We start from the raw sequence: 14,016 nt of genomic DNA, 5'->3' as shown, positions 1-14,016 counted from the left end.
CAAGAGGCACAATATTCCCGGGTTGGGCTGAGAGCGGCTGGGTTGGGCCTGGTGGAGTTTGGCGCCCATGCCGACTTCGTTTACGCCTGCAGCCATCAAGCCTCCATACTTCAATAAGCACTAAGACATCTGAATACACTCGTCCTCACGTAGAGTATAACATGGCTTGCTTCCCTGAAACCATATAGACATTTCATACGACTTTCAAAAGTAAAGCATGTCGAATCTCAACGTCGATCGCACACGCATTGCCATCATCGGTGGTGGTCTCGCCGGAACGGCTTTGGCCAACGCTCTCCTGCGAATGACCCATCTTGAAGTGCACATACTCGAGGCATATGCTTGCTTTTCAGAGCGAGGCGCCGCTATTGGCCTCTCTAGCACCGCACAATCCGCGTTGAAGCATATAATTCCCTCGGCTGATAAGCTCTTGGCCAAAGCTGGGGCTGTCCCCATGAATACTACCCGGACCATGATTGTAAGAGCTGTCCTTGTCCTCCAATACTGCGTCTCCGTTCTTCACAGTAGGATGCTTTTGCATAGTGCTAGGGCTAATATGGACCAAGGGCTCGGGCGTAGGAGCAGGATCGTTAGTCCTTGACCTCGCGCGCACGAATCAGGGCAAGGTTGTTCATCGAGGGTCCCTGCTCCACGAGCTTGTGTCCGGGTTACCCTCCAGCATGCTACATACGGGAAAGAAACTAAAGGATATCAGGCCAAGTGATAATGGGGTCGAACTAACCTTCGAAGATGGATATACAGCCAGGTTTGATGCAGTCATTGGTGCGGATGGTATATTCAGCAGGGTCCGCGAGTATGTCACTCAGGATCCTGCCGGAGTGTACGCTGCATCGCCGGCAGGCTTTTGGGACTGCAGAAATGTAGTTGAAGTTGAGAAGGCCAGGGAAATGCTCGGAGAAGATTTCTTTCGCGTGAATCGTCAGTATGGATGGATTGGCGCGGGGGCTTTCATCATGCATGATGTCCTGGATCACGGACACAAGATTCAGTGTGTAATCTCGGGCTTGGAAACAAAAGATGCCAGAAATAGGGGTACTCCTTTATCGAGGGACTACTTGAACTTGGTGTTAAAAGATTGGCTCGACGGTCCCATCGCGAAGGGTATCATAGATGTAAGTTTTCAAGTTACTTATCCAACCAAACGGACCGGTATCTCGGGTGTGCGCTTGAACGTATTTCTTTCTTGCTCCCTTGGGCAAAACTGCTGACAATATAATTGATTCACTTCTGTCTAGCTCGTACTTGACCAGGACAACCCACAACGCTTCTCACAGTGGGAGCACAAGGCAACACCAACATACAGTAACGAGAGGGCCTGCATTATAGGCGACGCGGCTCACGCAACGACTCCTTGGCAAGGTTATGGACTCGGCCTGGCTCTTGAGGACGCTGTGATTCTCAGCGCTCTACTAGCTGAGACCTCGTCTCGTAGAGATATTAATGCTACCTTCCAGGCATATGATGCCGTAAGGAGGTCCAGATGCCAGATGCTTATTGATTCGAGCAGGGGTACTGGACAAATTCTATGCGGACAGGATTGTTATGCGGGCCTGGAGCCTGGGAGATTGAAGGGGGCACTAGCTCCTCGGTGGGATTTTATACATGCTCTAGATATCGAGGCCTACAAACGAAACGCTTTGGATGTACTGAAAGAATCGCAGCACCGATGATTACATCATGCTAAATTGGAAGCTTGGGCAGTAATAGGAAACTAGTGTGCCAAGGAATATACCTCAGCGCTTGTTGTCTAGTTCTGGAAAAACATACTGGATAATTGAGTGTCTGAACATAGCAGCAGTAGCAGCAGAAACAACAGCAGGAGTATTATCAATAATACATGTGTAGTATTAGTAACATTATTTATATCAGTCAAGAAAATAGTACCAGAAGTAGTAGTAGTACACTCACGCCCGCGTATGCAATCGCTATGCCCCCCTATACATGGCCGACAGAATCCTCAAATTCTTATCCCGGCGCCCAATTAGTAAATCCACTTGCTGCCGTTTGGCCGGCAAAGTACAACTCGCCCGTATGTACAACCTGTAGTGTAGACGTCTGTGACACCCTCCCGCTTTCAAGGTCGCTCGGAGTTGGAGCCATCTTCTCCGTAATAATATTCTCTTCTCTCTTGACACTTTTTTCAAGCAATTCAGCATCCTCCAGCACTGCCGAATTTTCAAACCCGACTACCCCCTCATCTATATACCTCATTGGGAGCGGTGACGAAAATTCAGTGTATTTTCTCCTCTCCTTGCTCTTGGCCATGTCGGCTCGCATTCGAGCAGTATGCCATTGGATCCAGTACATTTGTTCGTGTTCTCGAAGGTACCGATCGCCGTGGAAGCTTTGAAGAACAACCTCTCGAGACAGGAGGCCGAGCTTGCGGCGGTCATCCGTCTTGGCATACATGCGTTGATAGAGCCGTTCAACGTCATCCGGGGTGATTTCTTCCGGTAGAGTCTGTGGTGGCTCGCTTTTGTCCTCTACGAATTTTGTCCATGGGCCGACCATGCAGAGGATGTTGAGCTGCGCCCTTGCTAGGGCGACTGGATCATTTGGTGCCACGACCTCGCCATATCGCTGTTCTGCGTCGTTAGGATCTGTCATGACCAGGGCTGTCGCACCGACTTCTGTCGCGACGATGGGCACACCCGCGAGAGCAGCCTCGCCAATGGCCAACGGCAGGCCTTCGGAGATGGACGAGTTCATGAAGATCCACGCGTCCTTGAGGACCTCCTTTGGTTTACCGAAGCCCGCGAGGATGACATTTTCTGAAAGGTTGTTTTTGACAATGAGCTTGGCCATCTCAAGAGCGTAGGATGGTTGGCGGTCCTTTGCTCCGTATACCATAAGTCGGTAGTCTTTGAAGCCGTAGCGATTGACGATGATATCCGCGGCCAGGATGGCCGTCTTGATGCCCTTGATGAACTGGACGTTGGACAGCATCACAGCGGTAGGTTTGCTCGTTCGCACCTTGTCAATGGGCTCAAAAGAGTCCATGTTGCTGATGCCGTTGACAATGGGGTCAATCTTGCGACTAAACAGGTTTCTGTTGCAGATGTTGCCCCTATCACTGCCAATCTCTGTTTCCCACATGCTGTCGAAAAGGTTAGTTTGGTGAAGAGTGTATACGAAATATCAATCAGGCACTTACGGATTGAACAGCGAAGTACACGGTGTAATGACATCGGCGTGAAAGTAGGACAAACGGCTGGCTAGCCGGATGCCGTGTAGGAGCATGGACTGCACCGATAGTGGCAGCTCGCATTGCGCCGGGCTGATGTTGAGGCAAGACTCGCGCCAAAGAATTGCGTGGTCCCAGATGCCAAAGGTGACTCCCCGGCGGTATTTGAGGATGATTCCGAGCAGGCTGCTTATGCCGTGATGAGTGCTCTGAAAGACACGTGGGCATTCCTCGGGAATCCTGACGGAGAAGATGAAGAAGTAGGCAATGTAGATGCCTAGCGCCTCGCGAAAGTCGAACAATGTCGGGCGCGCAATGTCAAAGCACTCGGCCGGATCCTGGATGTTGGGATCGTCATATGACACGAGCCAGGCCTCAACCCAGGCTTCTTCGACCTGCTTTGACGACCAAGTTGTGTTGTAGTCTTTGCTTTCGAAGTACTTGGACATGGACAGCATGACATTGGTACAGGTGGCCAGAGTCGCACGAGTGTAGTCTCTGGTACGCGCGCCCTTGACAAAGGCCTTGAGCAGGGGAACGAATACCCGGGTGATGTCTCGCTGTATGTCTGTGTCGCGGATGTTGTCATCGACTTCGGACTGCAGGATATTGTCAATCAGGCCATGGTTCGCAGTCTTGCCGTCGAGACCCCAGAGCGGCAGCAACTTGAGAGACTGCACATTCTTCTCGATTTGAAATCGCGGTATGCCGTATTCGTTTGCACACTCGGCCATGACGTGGTTTCTGATTGTCCCGTGGCCGTTTACCAAATCCCGCCTGCAGTTGGAGACGCCGCCCGGTGCTTCTGGCCAGCAGCCAATGTCGTTCACAATGACAGAAACCCGATCTTTTGTGTCGCTGTAGCAGTCCTGGGGCCTGTTGGTGACCTGGTTGGCGTCCTTTCCAAGTCCCATGGTATACAGGTCGGCAGACCTGATGGGAAGCAGACAAACTTCTGACACGTCAGTCTCGAGTTCGATGGCGGCCACGATCTGGTCAATGTCCTCCAGGGCTGCCCGAGCCGCATCAAGATTCCCACCGTCTCTGGCACGCCAGTACTTGCGCAAGATGGGCTCCTCGCGAAGAATCATCTCATCCATCCAGCAAGCGGTGACAGCATCCAGGTCCCCCTTCAACCAGACACTCCATAGTTCGGTGCGGGATCGCCAAGTTGCCACCGGGAGATACACGCGCCTGGTCCACCACGCCAGCGAGCCCATACGGGCCGTCATTGACAATTTCTTGGTCGCGAATTGCCTCATAATGTTTATCTGGCCAGCACTGTGATGAATGAGCAAGTCGTCGACGTCAAACAAGAGGTTTCGCGGCCGGCAGAGAAGCACGTCTTCGTCGGGGAAGGCCTTTGGCACGACGGCGACGATGGTTTTATACACACCGTTCTCCACCAGGTATGTCAGTGTCTTGGGATCACGGCGATGATGGTACTCAATCTCCGTCATGTAAGTCTTGTCGCCAATGACTCTGACAATTCGATGGATCTTCTCAGACGGTGCCCAATTGTAGTCTTGGTCCCCTTCACTCGAAGGCTTGCCCCAAAACACAGACAACTTGTTGCTGGACGATCTATCCAAGGGTTGAAAGTCGGCGCGAAGGATGTCACTGCTGTTCTCTGGCGTTTTCTTGTAGTGGTAGGAAAACACCAGTGACTCGGAGTTGAGCATCATGGTGCCACTCTCCAAACGGCCTTGCTTGTCGTAGAAACCCAGCGCCCGACTGTTGGCACTGAAAACTGCTCGAGATATAGGCCACGAGCGCCTCTTGGTGGAGTCGTAGTTATATGTAGAAGTAGTCCCGTCTCGGTCAGTTCTGCTCACCAGGCGCAGCTTGTCGTCGTAGGTGGCCGTGAACAAAGGAGGCTTGTCTTCTGGGGCTTCGCGTAGGCGTCCTTCGAAGACTTCCAACATCAAGTTGCCATCTTTGCCATCTTTCGCAAAGCCAGTGACGGTTTTTCGAGACAACTCTACCACAATGGAGTTCTTTTTGATGATGCGCAGTGCACCTTTCTGAGTAAGGCGGACGATTCTGGCGGCTGAGGGACGATGATAGACCAAGAAATAGTAGATCCAGAAGTTCCTGGCGGCCCAGCATAGCTTCCAAAGGCGAAGAATGATCCAAATTATGGGCCGCCTGAAGTAGAGCCACCGAAGGCTGTAATAGAGTTCACGTTCAATGTTTGATCCGCCGCCACTTATCAGCGCTACCCATCGGGCAAATGTGACCGGAACGGCAGTAACGTGTCGAAAGAAGCCACGGACGAAGCCGCTCGACATGCCGCTAGGGATTTTGACCGGCCTCAGCTCCGCCGGCGGCAAGGAGTCTTTGAAGTCGATCGGCGAGCTCAGATCCGACGCCACTTTGCATCGTTGCTTGCAGGCGCGAAAAATTTCAAGACCGAGCTGAAGATGAAAGTCGATGGTTTCCACGTCCACGTCCTGACTGAACTGCCAGTCCTCAAACTCATAGGTCGATTTGACCGCCCGCCCGGTAATTCGGCAGACTATCGCCTCCCTCACACTAGGGGGGAGAGTGTTCCAAGTGAGATCGACGTTGAGGTCGAGGGAAAGGCGGCGCAAGAGTTCCGAGTTTGTCCTGTCGATAGTCCGCCGGAGACTCTTTACATCCGCCAATGCCAATTCAAATTGGATGCGCTTAGACATGGGTGTCGTTCCATGGAGAAAGTGCTCCGCGTGAACTGCCTGAGAGTGTGTCAGCTCACCCTCGACACGGCCTGTGTGGTACATCAGAGACTCTGCAATCATTTGAGCCAGCTGAGTTTGCCATGCGGGTAATCGGAGCTCGTAGTCGCCGAAAAAGCCTGCGGTAATTTTGAGAATGTCGCCATCCTTTTGGCTAAAGGAAAAGAGATGTTGCAATCCCGCATCGATGAAGCTCTCGCGATCAACCACGGTGATTTCGACTTGGCCGTCCTCCCAGGCTTGGAAGGCTGTTTGGATAAACTCACCCGCCCATGAACAAGCCTTGGACGTGGCGTTTGGTGTCATCAAGCTTCTTACGAGGATGTCGTCAATCTTCTCGCTTAGAAAAGAACCATCGCCGTGCTTAAAAGATGGCCTAGGTGTTTTGACAAAGCGCCGAATCGATATGCCGCTTTCAATGCCAGGGTCCGCTTCGAGCTTGCGCTGGGCGTAAAACACGTCCTCGTGCTTGGGGAATCGGAGCTCAGATGTAGACTGCGAAGGGGCGAACCAGTCTTTCCAAGTCCAAAGGAGTGTTCCAGACGCCGCCAGCAGAGCGGCAGTATTCTGAGCGACGACATCAGAGTATAGCCACCCGGAGGTCATGGACACGGCATGCAAGACACAGCCTACGATCAAGCCTATGATTGCGCAGCCAAGGATGATGAAGACGTGGCCGTGTACGCTAGTTGTGAAGCATCTGTTGAACTGAAACAGTATCACGCCAGTGTACCCAAGAATGTAGAGGTAATAAAGCAGCATGGATTCCGGGTTGTCGACTAGGATCCACATGAGAAGAGTTGTAATACCAAACAGGACGAGGAGCCTGGCGAGGAGTTCCACCAGCGCTTTGCCCAGTTTTTGGTGACGGACTCTCTCCCACTGGTTGGCAACATCTTGGGCATGACGGTGGTCGACAAGTTTGTCCTTTGACAGTGTAAAACGAAGAGTCCAGTACTTTTGCAGAGTCAGGTCCAAGACAACAACTCCGATCAAAAAGTAGAGGACACAAAAGCAGATTGCATATCGAGCGCGCGAATCCGTATAAATACTCCGTCCAGGGTGCCCGCCGTTGCTCATGATGATGCTAACCCACCGATCCATCAGCGCGACGAGAAAGAGGCCAAGGTTTTGTCCCAGGTCAAACTTGGCATCACGGAAGAGCATCAGAACATTATGCTCCTTCAGTCCTCGAGACAGTTGTTCCTGCTGCTTCTTGGACTCGCCAAGCTGGGTATACCAAGCGCTGCTGAACGTCTCGGGCAAGTTGCCGTCAGGATTGGTCTTCTTGAAGAGCCAGTCTATGTAAGGCATACCGGCAGCGACGCGTTTAACAAACGCATCATTTTTCAGTTGGGTTGCGTTGTCGTTTCGAGTACGTCGTACGTAGGAAGTAACTGCTTCACGCAGGGCCTCTTGGGCCATCTTGCTGTGGCCATCCGTTTGCTCCTTCTCGCCGCCGTTGTTGGAGCCGAGTTTAGACTCGTACCACTTCAGGATGTCCTTTTCCGTGACATTGGGGATGTTTTTCATCCATCCGTTCCACTCGTGGCATAATTGGTGATACTGATACAAAAGAAGAAGAACAGTGATGTAGGTAATGGGAAGGTAGATGGCAAGATCGTGCCCATTAACAAAGGTTGTCACGACTGGTGATACGAGAAGGACGGGTATTGTCCTCCACAAGACTGTACGCCCCGAAGTCATTGGACTGCCTTGTTGGTGCATCGTGGCCATGATACCAAGCAGATTGAGGTAAGTGGTAACGCTGATGACAAACGCGACGAAGACAAGGCCAGTAGTAACTGAGCGGGCGATGGTGAAGCCTACAAAGCCGCCAATCGCAATCAAGAGAGTGAGCATGAAACCTCCCGATAAGCGCTGCACGTGGAAATGTGTCATGTTGTCATATGCGTAATGGTTCAGGTAATAGGAACCAGTGCTTCCAACCCAGCCGGTCACCCCGGCAGTCAGCAACAGAGAGATGAGCAAAGCGTACGCGGCCGCTTCAATGTGCGCTGGGTCCATAAACGCTGTCATGAACAAGCCGCGACCGAGAAAGGTCAGAAGCAAGACGTCTATAATGGCTGGCAAACTGAAGATTGTAATGGCACCGACCTGAGCGAGATGCTTCTTCCATAGTTGAAGCCTCTCATGCGTCGACAGCCTCAGGCCTGCGGCGTCGACGTTTTCCCCTTTTGATTTTGTGTTGCTGGAGGATGAGCTAGCCTCGAGCGTGGAATACATTGTCATAATCTCATTACCATTTCTGTCGGCGGCAACTGGAGGACAGGTTTCGAGGAACCTGCGGTACCGATCGTAAATGATATCACCGAGATCACGAGGTAAAATACCCAGGAAGATTTCGCACTGAGACCCTAGAACCCAGAGCTCTGAGAAGACGGCGGCCTGATCGGCGCAAAGAAAAATAGGGCAGCGATCTGTTGATTCAATATACACTTCTTCGAAAGCCTCCTTTCTCATGATGGTGAAGAACATGAGAGCAAACATGTCGGCGTTTACGTCGATTTTCTCGGCAAGTTCGCCCATGGTGCCGAATTCGAATACATCAATCAGGGCATTAGTTAGCGCGTTGAGCTTCTCCTTGTCTCCGTAAAAGAGAGCGTCGCGGACACTCGTGCTCATGGTCTCGTAGAGGGCCACCAAGTTCTCCAAGGAAGGCAACTCGGTTGCTCCTGCGATGACGTAGCTTTCAAGCCGGCTGAGCAGCATGTCTTGTATGGTTATCGAGCCATCCAAGATGCGGCGGGCGTGCGCGCGCAACCAGGACGACTTTGACGTCTGCGTGGTGAGACGCGCCTCGCACATGGATTCTATGGGCGACTTCCAGGAATCTTCTAGATGCGCGACACGCATCTGCTGCAGCAACTGGAGTATCTCGGCATGCGTGCCTGATTCGACGGCGCTTCGAATGCTGAGTGGGAGTTTGTTCCCGGGGAGAGGCCCGTTCAGGTCCTCCAGACGCGCTTCAAGCTCGAAACATGTCGCGCGGGACACGCCGTGATGAGCAAGCCAGGTATGAAGCACGGCACTTGCGTCGCTGGGTGCCGATTGCGAGATGTAGATGTCGAGAGCCAGATATTCTCTCTCATCGCGGGTTTTGGAAACGCCAAAGAAGTAAGAGTTCCCATCTGGAATCTTGAAGCCCGTGTCCAGTCCCCTGAAAACAAGGACGCTCTGTGACTTGAGGCCCGTGATGAGGTCTTTGATCAACCCGCGGCACTCTCTCTGTTCTGATAGTGCCTGGAAGGACTTTACCCATCGATGGATCTCGGCTCCCTTGACAGCACTCAGCAACTTGAGCTCACGGAGATGGCACTGCGTTTGCAAAACGGCAGAGTAATCTTCCGAGGATGGCTCTGCCAGAATGGAGAAACAGCCAGCAGTCGACAGCTCAGTGCCATCAGCGGAATATTTCCAAAAGTCTGTCCGTTTGGGTGCCTGCTGGAGATAGTTTGGCGGCTGTACCATGACCACCTCTTGTTCTTGCAATACTGTGAGCCACGACGGCAGAGGCTCGTGTTGTAATAGCAGCGACGCGAATGGCAAAGCAGCGTCCACTTTGCTCAGGGATAAGCAACGGAGGCCGTCGGCGGCGGCCCCCTTGCCGTTCCCCTCTTGATCAAGTTCTTTCAGTCCAGTAGACACATGAACAGTCCTCAGTTCGGAACTCCAACTTTTCTGGATCTGTGCGGGTGTTAGTCACGCATTGAGAGGCACGCAAACATCCCCGGGCTCACCTCTGTCACATCTCCACGCCGCAAATACTCAAAGGCGCTGAGTGTATACGTGGCATCCCTGGGCGGTCTCTCCAGTTTCATACTTGGGTCCGCAAAGCCATGTTCGACGACAGCGCCAAAATGTTCAGCAAGCTTGACTGCACGTCGAATAACCGAGGGGTGTGGCCGAGTTTCCCACAGCTCCGAGAAGCCGATGAAAAAACCGGGCTTCTGGCTACGCTCGGTGGCGCACCGGACCATGACCTCGCGAAGTCGTTTTGCTTTGAAATAGTCTCTTCGCTGTCCATTGGGCAGGATGCACGCATTTTCAAGAATAACTCCCGACGCGTATTGAAAGCTGAGCGAATCAATGTCGGGGGAGTCATGGTGGCAAAGGAGTAAGACGGACACGTCACAGTGATGCAGCCGTTGAATCAATTGCTCCACTTGTCGGGTTGGTATTGTTGATGAAGGTCGAAGAGCTAAGCCGGCCAGGTTATTGCGAACGCAACTGCGGACCAGGTATTCCGTTGTCGAAGCAATATCCAGCGGCTGGAGCGCGGCTGGGTCCATGTCCTGGAGGTTGACATAGGCCAGGTTGGTGACTTCATGACACGCCGTGCCCGTCATGCTCGATCCGTCCCATCCTTCATCGCCGCTCAGTTCACCAATGGTGAGCGGAAAGATGGCCAGGTCATAGTTTCTGTCAACATCAACGCTCTCGCGCGTTTCTAGCATAGAGTAGACCTTGAACGATCTCGTCGACTCAAACGTCACCAAGTTGGGCGCTGGCGGGATATTCTGGTATCCAGAATTTTTCCTCCGTAAGCGCTCTCTGCGACGTCAGTTGTTAGTTTTTTCCGCATGTTGCAAGGGGAGAGTCATCACGCCATGACAACTCACATTAGGCGCTTGAAAGTGTTGGAGAACCATGATTGCCTCGAAAGCAACACGATAAAAAGCACAATGGGAACAATGAGAGATGAAGCGCCGACGGCAACGGTCACTTGTTGATACCATTCCCAAAAGAGCTGTTCGGAGGGAATGGCAGAGTTGCAATACACGGCAAAGGTTGAGTTGCCGCATTCCTCAATGGCCGGGTCGTTGGACCCAGGCTGGAAGAACGAGGTCATAGTACCACCATGTCCAGCTCAGAATGCCCCCGTTGGCTGCGTTGAACATGTGAGCGTCAACAGGCTACCAGATAAGAGAGAATGCAGCATGAAACTTGTATGTAGAAACACGTCTTGTTGGGCCAAGGGGGAATCAGTCTGGTAGAGTGAAACCAAGCACAGTTGGGCCGCTGAGTGACGACAACTTGCTAATTGGAAAGGACTGTGATTTACATGCAAGTAATCGAATGTAACGCCAAGGTGGCGGCAGGCAACCCCCATATGCTCCTCGCTCGATGTTTCCAAGCTGATCCCTGTTTTGCCCCTGGCTCCAATAGCCTAAATTACCAGGGTCCTGGGTCCGCAAATCCCGGTGCAAGTCCAAAAGTACACTAGGTTATATTTGGATCACGCTCAGGTCAAGTAGCCTGTCCGGCCGACCAACCTTACTAGTCCGGCCGATACCCTGGTTGTTTTTTATTCCCTTTCAGCCGCAACGTGCTGGTTCGCGGATCTGACGGTACTTTGCTGCATAGTCAGGGATGACGTGAGTCGATGCTGGTGATGTGCCCCATCAGGACCCGGTGCATATCCATGTTGAAACGTCGCACGCATAGTCAGACAAGCTTACACGAGAATTCCCAGTTTTTTTAAGCATGAAAGTAGTATGTTGGCCATTAGTAATAGTCCATGTGCGGTACCACGGTTGTCAGTTACGGCGAATCCACGTGTGTCAGGTTGAGAGACTTTGTTGCAGGTTAATTGAGTAGGCGGTTGCTTGGCTTGCGGTTTGGCTCTTTGGCTCTCTGTGAGAGGGTAAAGTTAATTCGTGAGAATTGACCCGTGGACCAAAGGCCCTAGGCATACGGCACGGTAGTTGAAGAGGAGCCAATGCAGCATCCGTCATGCATCTGAGCCGGCCGACCTGAGAGCTAGTGGCACGGATGGCTTCATTAGATTTCTATAGGACGAAGCATGAAATTTCGACAGGCCGTTTCAGCTCCGGTGGACATTTCTGTCACCTTGATGTCGTATAGCGTCAGCTTGGGCTCACAATTTATTTCCGTGTGTCGTATCAACTGTGCAAAGGAGTTTTTTTCAAAGATTTTTTTTTTTACACAGCCGCCAGTGTCTCCTGGTCCCCGGCGGCACACTAAATTCAGACCAGATATAAATCCCGTCTTGGCCATATCATGCCAGTGCTATTCCAGACACTTGCTCGTCACGCACCATTATTCACCATGCCGTCCTTATCCCATCCAGAGTCTGTCACGTCGTCCGGGGGGACCTCGTTGAATTCTTCACGTCCCAGCACGCCTGGTGACGAATGTCAACATGGCTATGACGCCGACCAGGTGGTCCTTGTGATTGGCGGCCTCGGCTTCATTGGATCACATACAACGCTTGAGCTTCTCAAGGCGGGATACAACGTCTCCATCGTTGACGACCTCAGCAACAGCTTCAAGGTGGCCTTCAACCGCATCAGAGACCTGGCACTCAAGCATCACTCTAGCAGGGGCACCAAGATGCCATCCCTACATCTGCACACGCTCGACTACCGCAGCCACAGCATGCGCAGCCTCTTAGACTTGTATTCAGAAACCAATTGGAAGTCTTCCGAAACCGACACACAAGCTCCCCATGGTGTGCGGCGGTCCCGCATATCCGGTGTTATTCACTTTGCGGCCTTTAAATCCGTTTCCGAGTCCATCTCGCATCCCGTGCAGTACTATCAGAACAATGTCTGCGGACTCGTCAACCTGATTTCCCTGCTGGGCGAACACAATATCCGAAACTTTGTCTTTTCGTCGTCGGCCACGGTGTACGGATGCAAGGCCGACCTGGGACGGCCACTGCGGGAGGAAGACCTCGTGCACCCCGAGTCATACGTCGACGACAACGGGGTCGAAATCACATCCGAATCCTTTGCGAGCTTGCAAAGCCCCTACGCCAGGACCAAGTTTTTCTGTGAAGCCATTCTGGCCGACATTGCGCGCTCGGATTCATCGTGGCGCATTACCTGTCTCCGATACTTTAACCCCATTGGATGCGACTCTTCTGGCCTCCTAGGTGAGGACCCCAGAGGCACGCCCACCAATCTCTTCCCCGTCATCACCCAGGTGCTCACCGGGGCCCGCAAGGAACTGGACATTTTCGGCTCCAACTGGGACACTCGCGACGGAACTCCTGTCCGAGACTACGTTCACGTTTCTGACGTGGCGCGGGGTCATGTCGCTGCGCTGGCCGCCAAGTCCGTGGAGCCCTTCCGCACGTTCAATCTCGGCTCAGGTACGGGGACAACGGTGGCCGAGGCCGTGCGCAGCCTAGAAAGGGCTTCGAAGCGGCCGATTCCTGTTAGGCTCGCGGATCGAAGAGAAGGCGATGTCGGCTCGTGCGTCGCCTCCAACGAACGGGCTTTCAGAGAGTTGGGGTGGGAGGCCAAAGAGAGCGTTGGCCAGTGCGCCGAAGACTTGTGGAACTTCGTATCCAAAGCCCAAGTACCGAGTTGAGAAGCGGTTCAGTCGCATAATCCCTGAAATACAGTGCCGATTGCCAAGGCCTTGGCGGGTAGGGCTACTCTCCCGATGCCAGGAATAGGGATCTGGACTTGGGGGGAAAATCTGCATTGTGGAGACACTACGGAATATATTGTTTGTTGCTACTAGAAGATCTATCCTAATAATAACTAGATTTGGCGTTTTCCACACTTGGCGAGATCAACCTATCTGTCATGACGTCGTATAAAACGCGGCTCGACGCAGGTGTTAAAAGGGGCTGTGATTGCTCAAATTTCAACCTTGTTTCCAAAACATGGGGGCCGTTTGCCATCCCGGAGTTTCGAGCCGTATCCAACAATTGTACAAGAGTGGCGTTGTTTCAGGTGACTCGGACGAGTCAAAAAGATGATGCAGCTAGTGCATCACGCAGAAACCGTCGATTGGGCAATGGGCTCGCCGGGATGGGATGTGTTGTTGACTGGCTGGGCACATAAGTCCGTGGAGTCGTTGCAGAAAGCCTAAAAGGTGGGTCCGAGCGGCACTGGCCCTGCTTGCTGCAAATCCCGCAGCGGCCTCGTCCCTGTGCGCGCCTAAGTGGGGCGAGACCCCACCTCGAGCGAGCGCCTAGTAGATAAATCAGGTATCGAGTCGGTGAGGCAAATGAATTATGTAAGCAACGCCCACGACGACGGCCCCGGAGCGTTCGCGCCCAGACCTCGGCTTGGCGTCATGGCAAGGATGCGT

General features: G+C 52.7%; 3 protein-coding genes across 3 annotated transcripts; 2 read left to right on the top strand and 1 right to left on the bottom strand.

Moving 5' to 3' along the window:
- Positions 1 to 217: 217 nt before the first annotated feature.
- J3458_012980 (uncharacterized protein) lies at positions 218 to 3,115 on the top strand (the record flags this gene model as incomplete). Its single annotated transcript, XM_007810287.2, has 3 exons — positions 218 to 478; positions 567 to 1,133; positions 1,257 to 3,115. The coding sequence occupies 3 exons, from the start codon at positions 218 to 220 to the stop codon at positions 1,689 to 1,691; spliced, it is 1,263 nt and encodes a 420-aa protein (XP_007808478.2). The 3' UTR covers positions 1,692 to 3,115.
- J3458_012979 (uncharacterized protein) lies at positions 1,865 to 10,795 on the bottom strand (the record flags this gene model as incomplete). The annotated part of the gene is made up of 4 exons (XM_007810288.2): positions 1,865 to 3,118; positions 3,176 to 9,630; positions 9,684 to 10,497; positions 10,566 to 10,795. 4 exons carry the CDS (start codon positions 10,793 to 10,795, stop codon positions 1,987 to 1,989), a joined length of 8,631 nt encoding a protein of 2,876 aa, XP_007808479.2. The 3' UTR covers positions 1,865 to 1,986.
- A 1,060-nt stretch (positions 10,796 to 11,855) lies between these two features.
- J3458_012978 (uncharacterized protein) lies at positions 11,856 to 13,478 on the top strand. The gene has a single exon (XM_007810289.2). It carries the CDS (start codon positions 11,968 to 11,970, stop codon positions 13,282 to 13,284), a length of 1,317 nt encoding a protein of 438 aa, XP_007808480.2. The 5' UTR covers positions 11,856 to 11,967; the 3' UTR covers positions 13,285 to 13,478.
- Positions 13,479 to 14,016: the final 538 nt, after the last annotated feature.

This window comes from Metarhizium acridum (assembly GCF_019434415.1).
Source record: "Metarhizium acridum strain ARSEF 324 chromosome Unknown scaffold_272, whole genome shotgun sequence".
NCBI lineage: Eukaryota > Fungi > Ascomycota > Sordariomycetes > Hypocreales > Clavicipitaceae > Metarhizium > Metarhizium acridum.
Note: the sequence above shows the minus strand (reverse complement) of the source record. Positions and strands in the feature narration are given on the sequence as shown.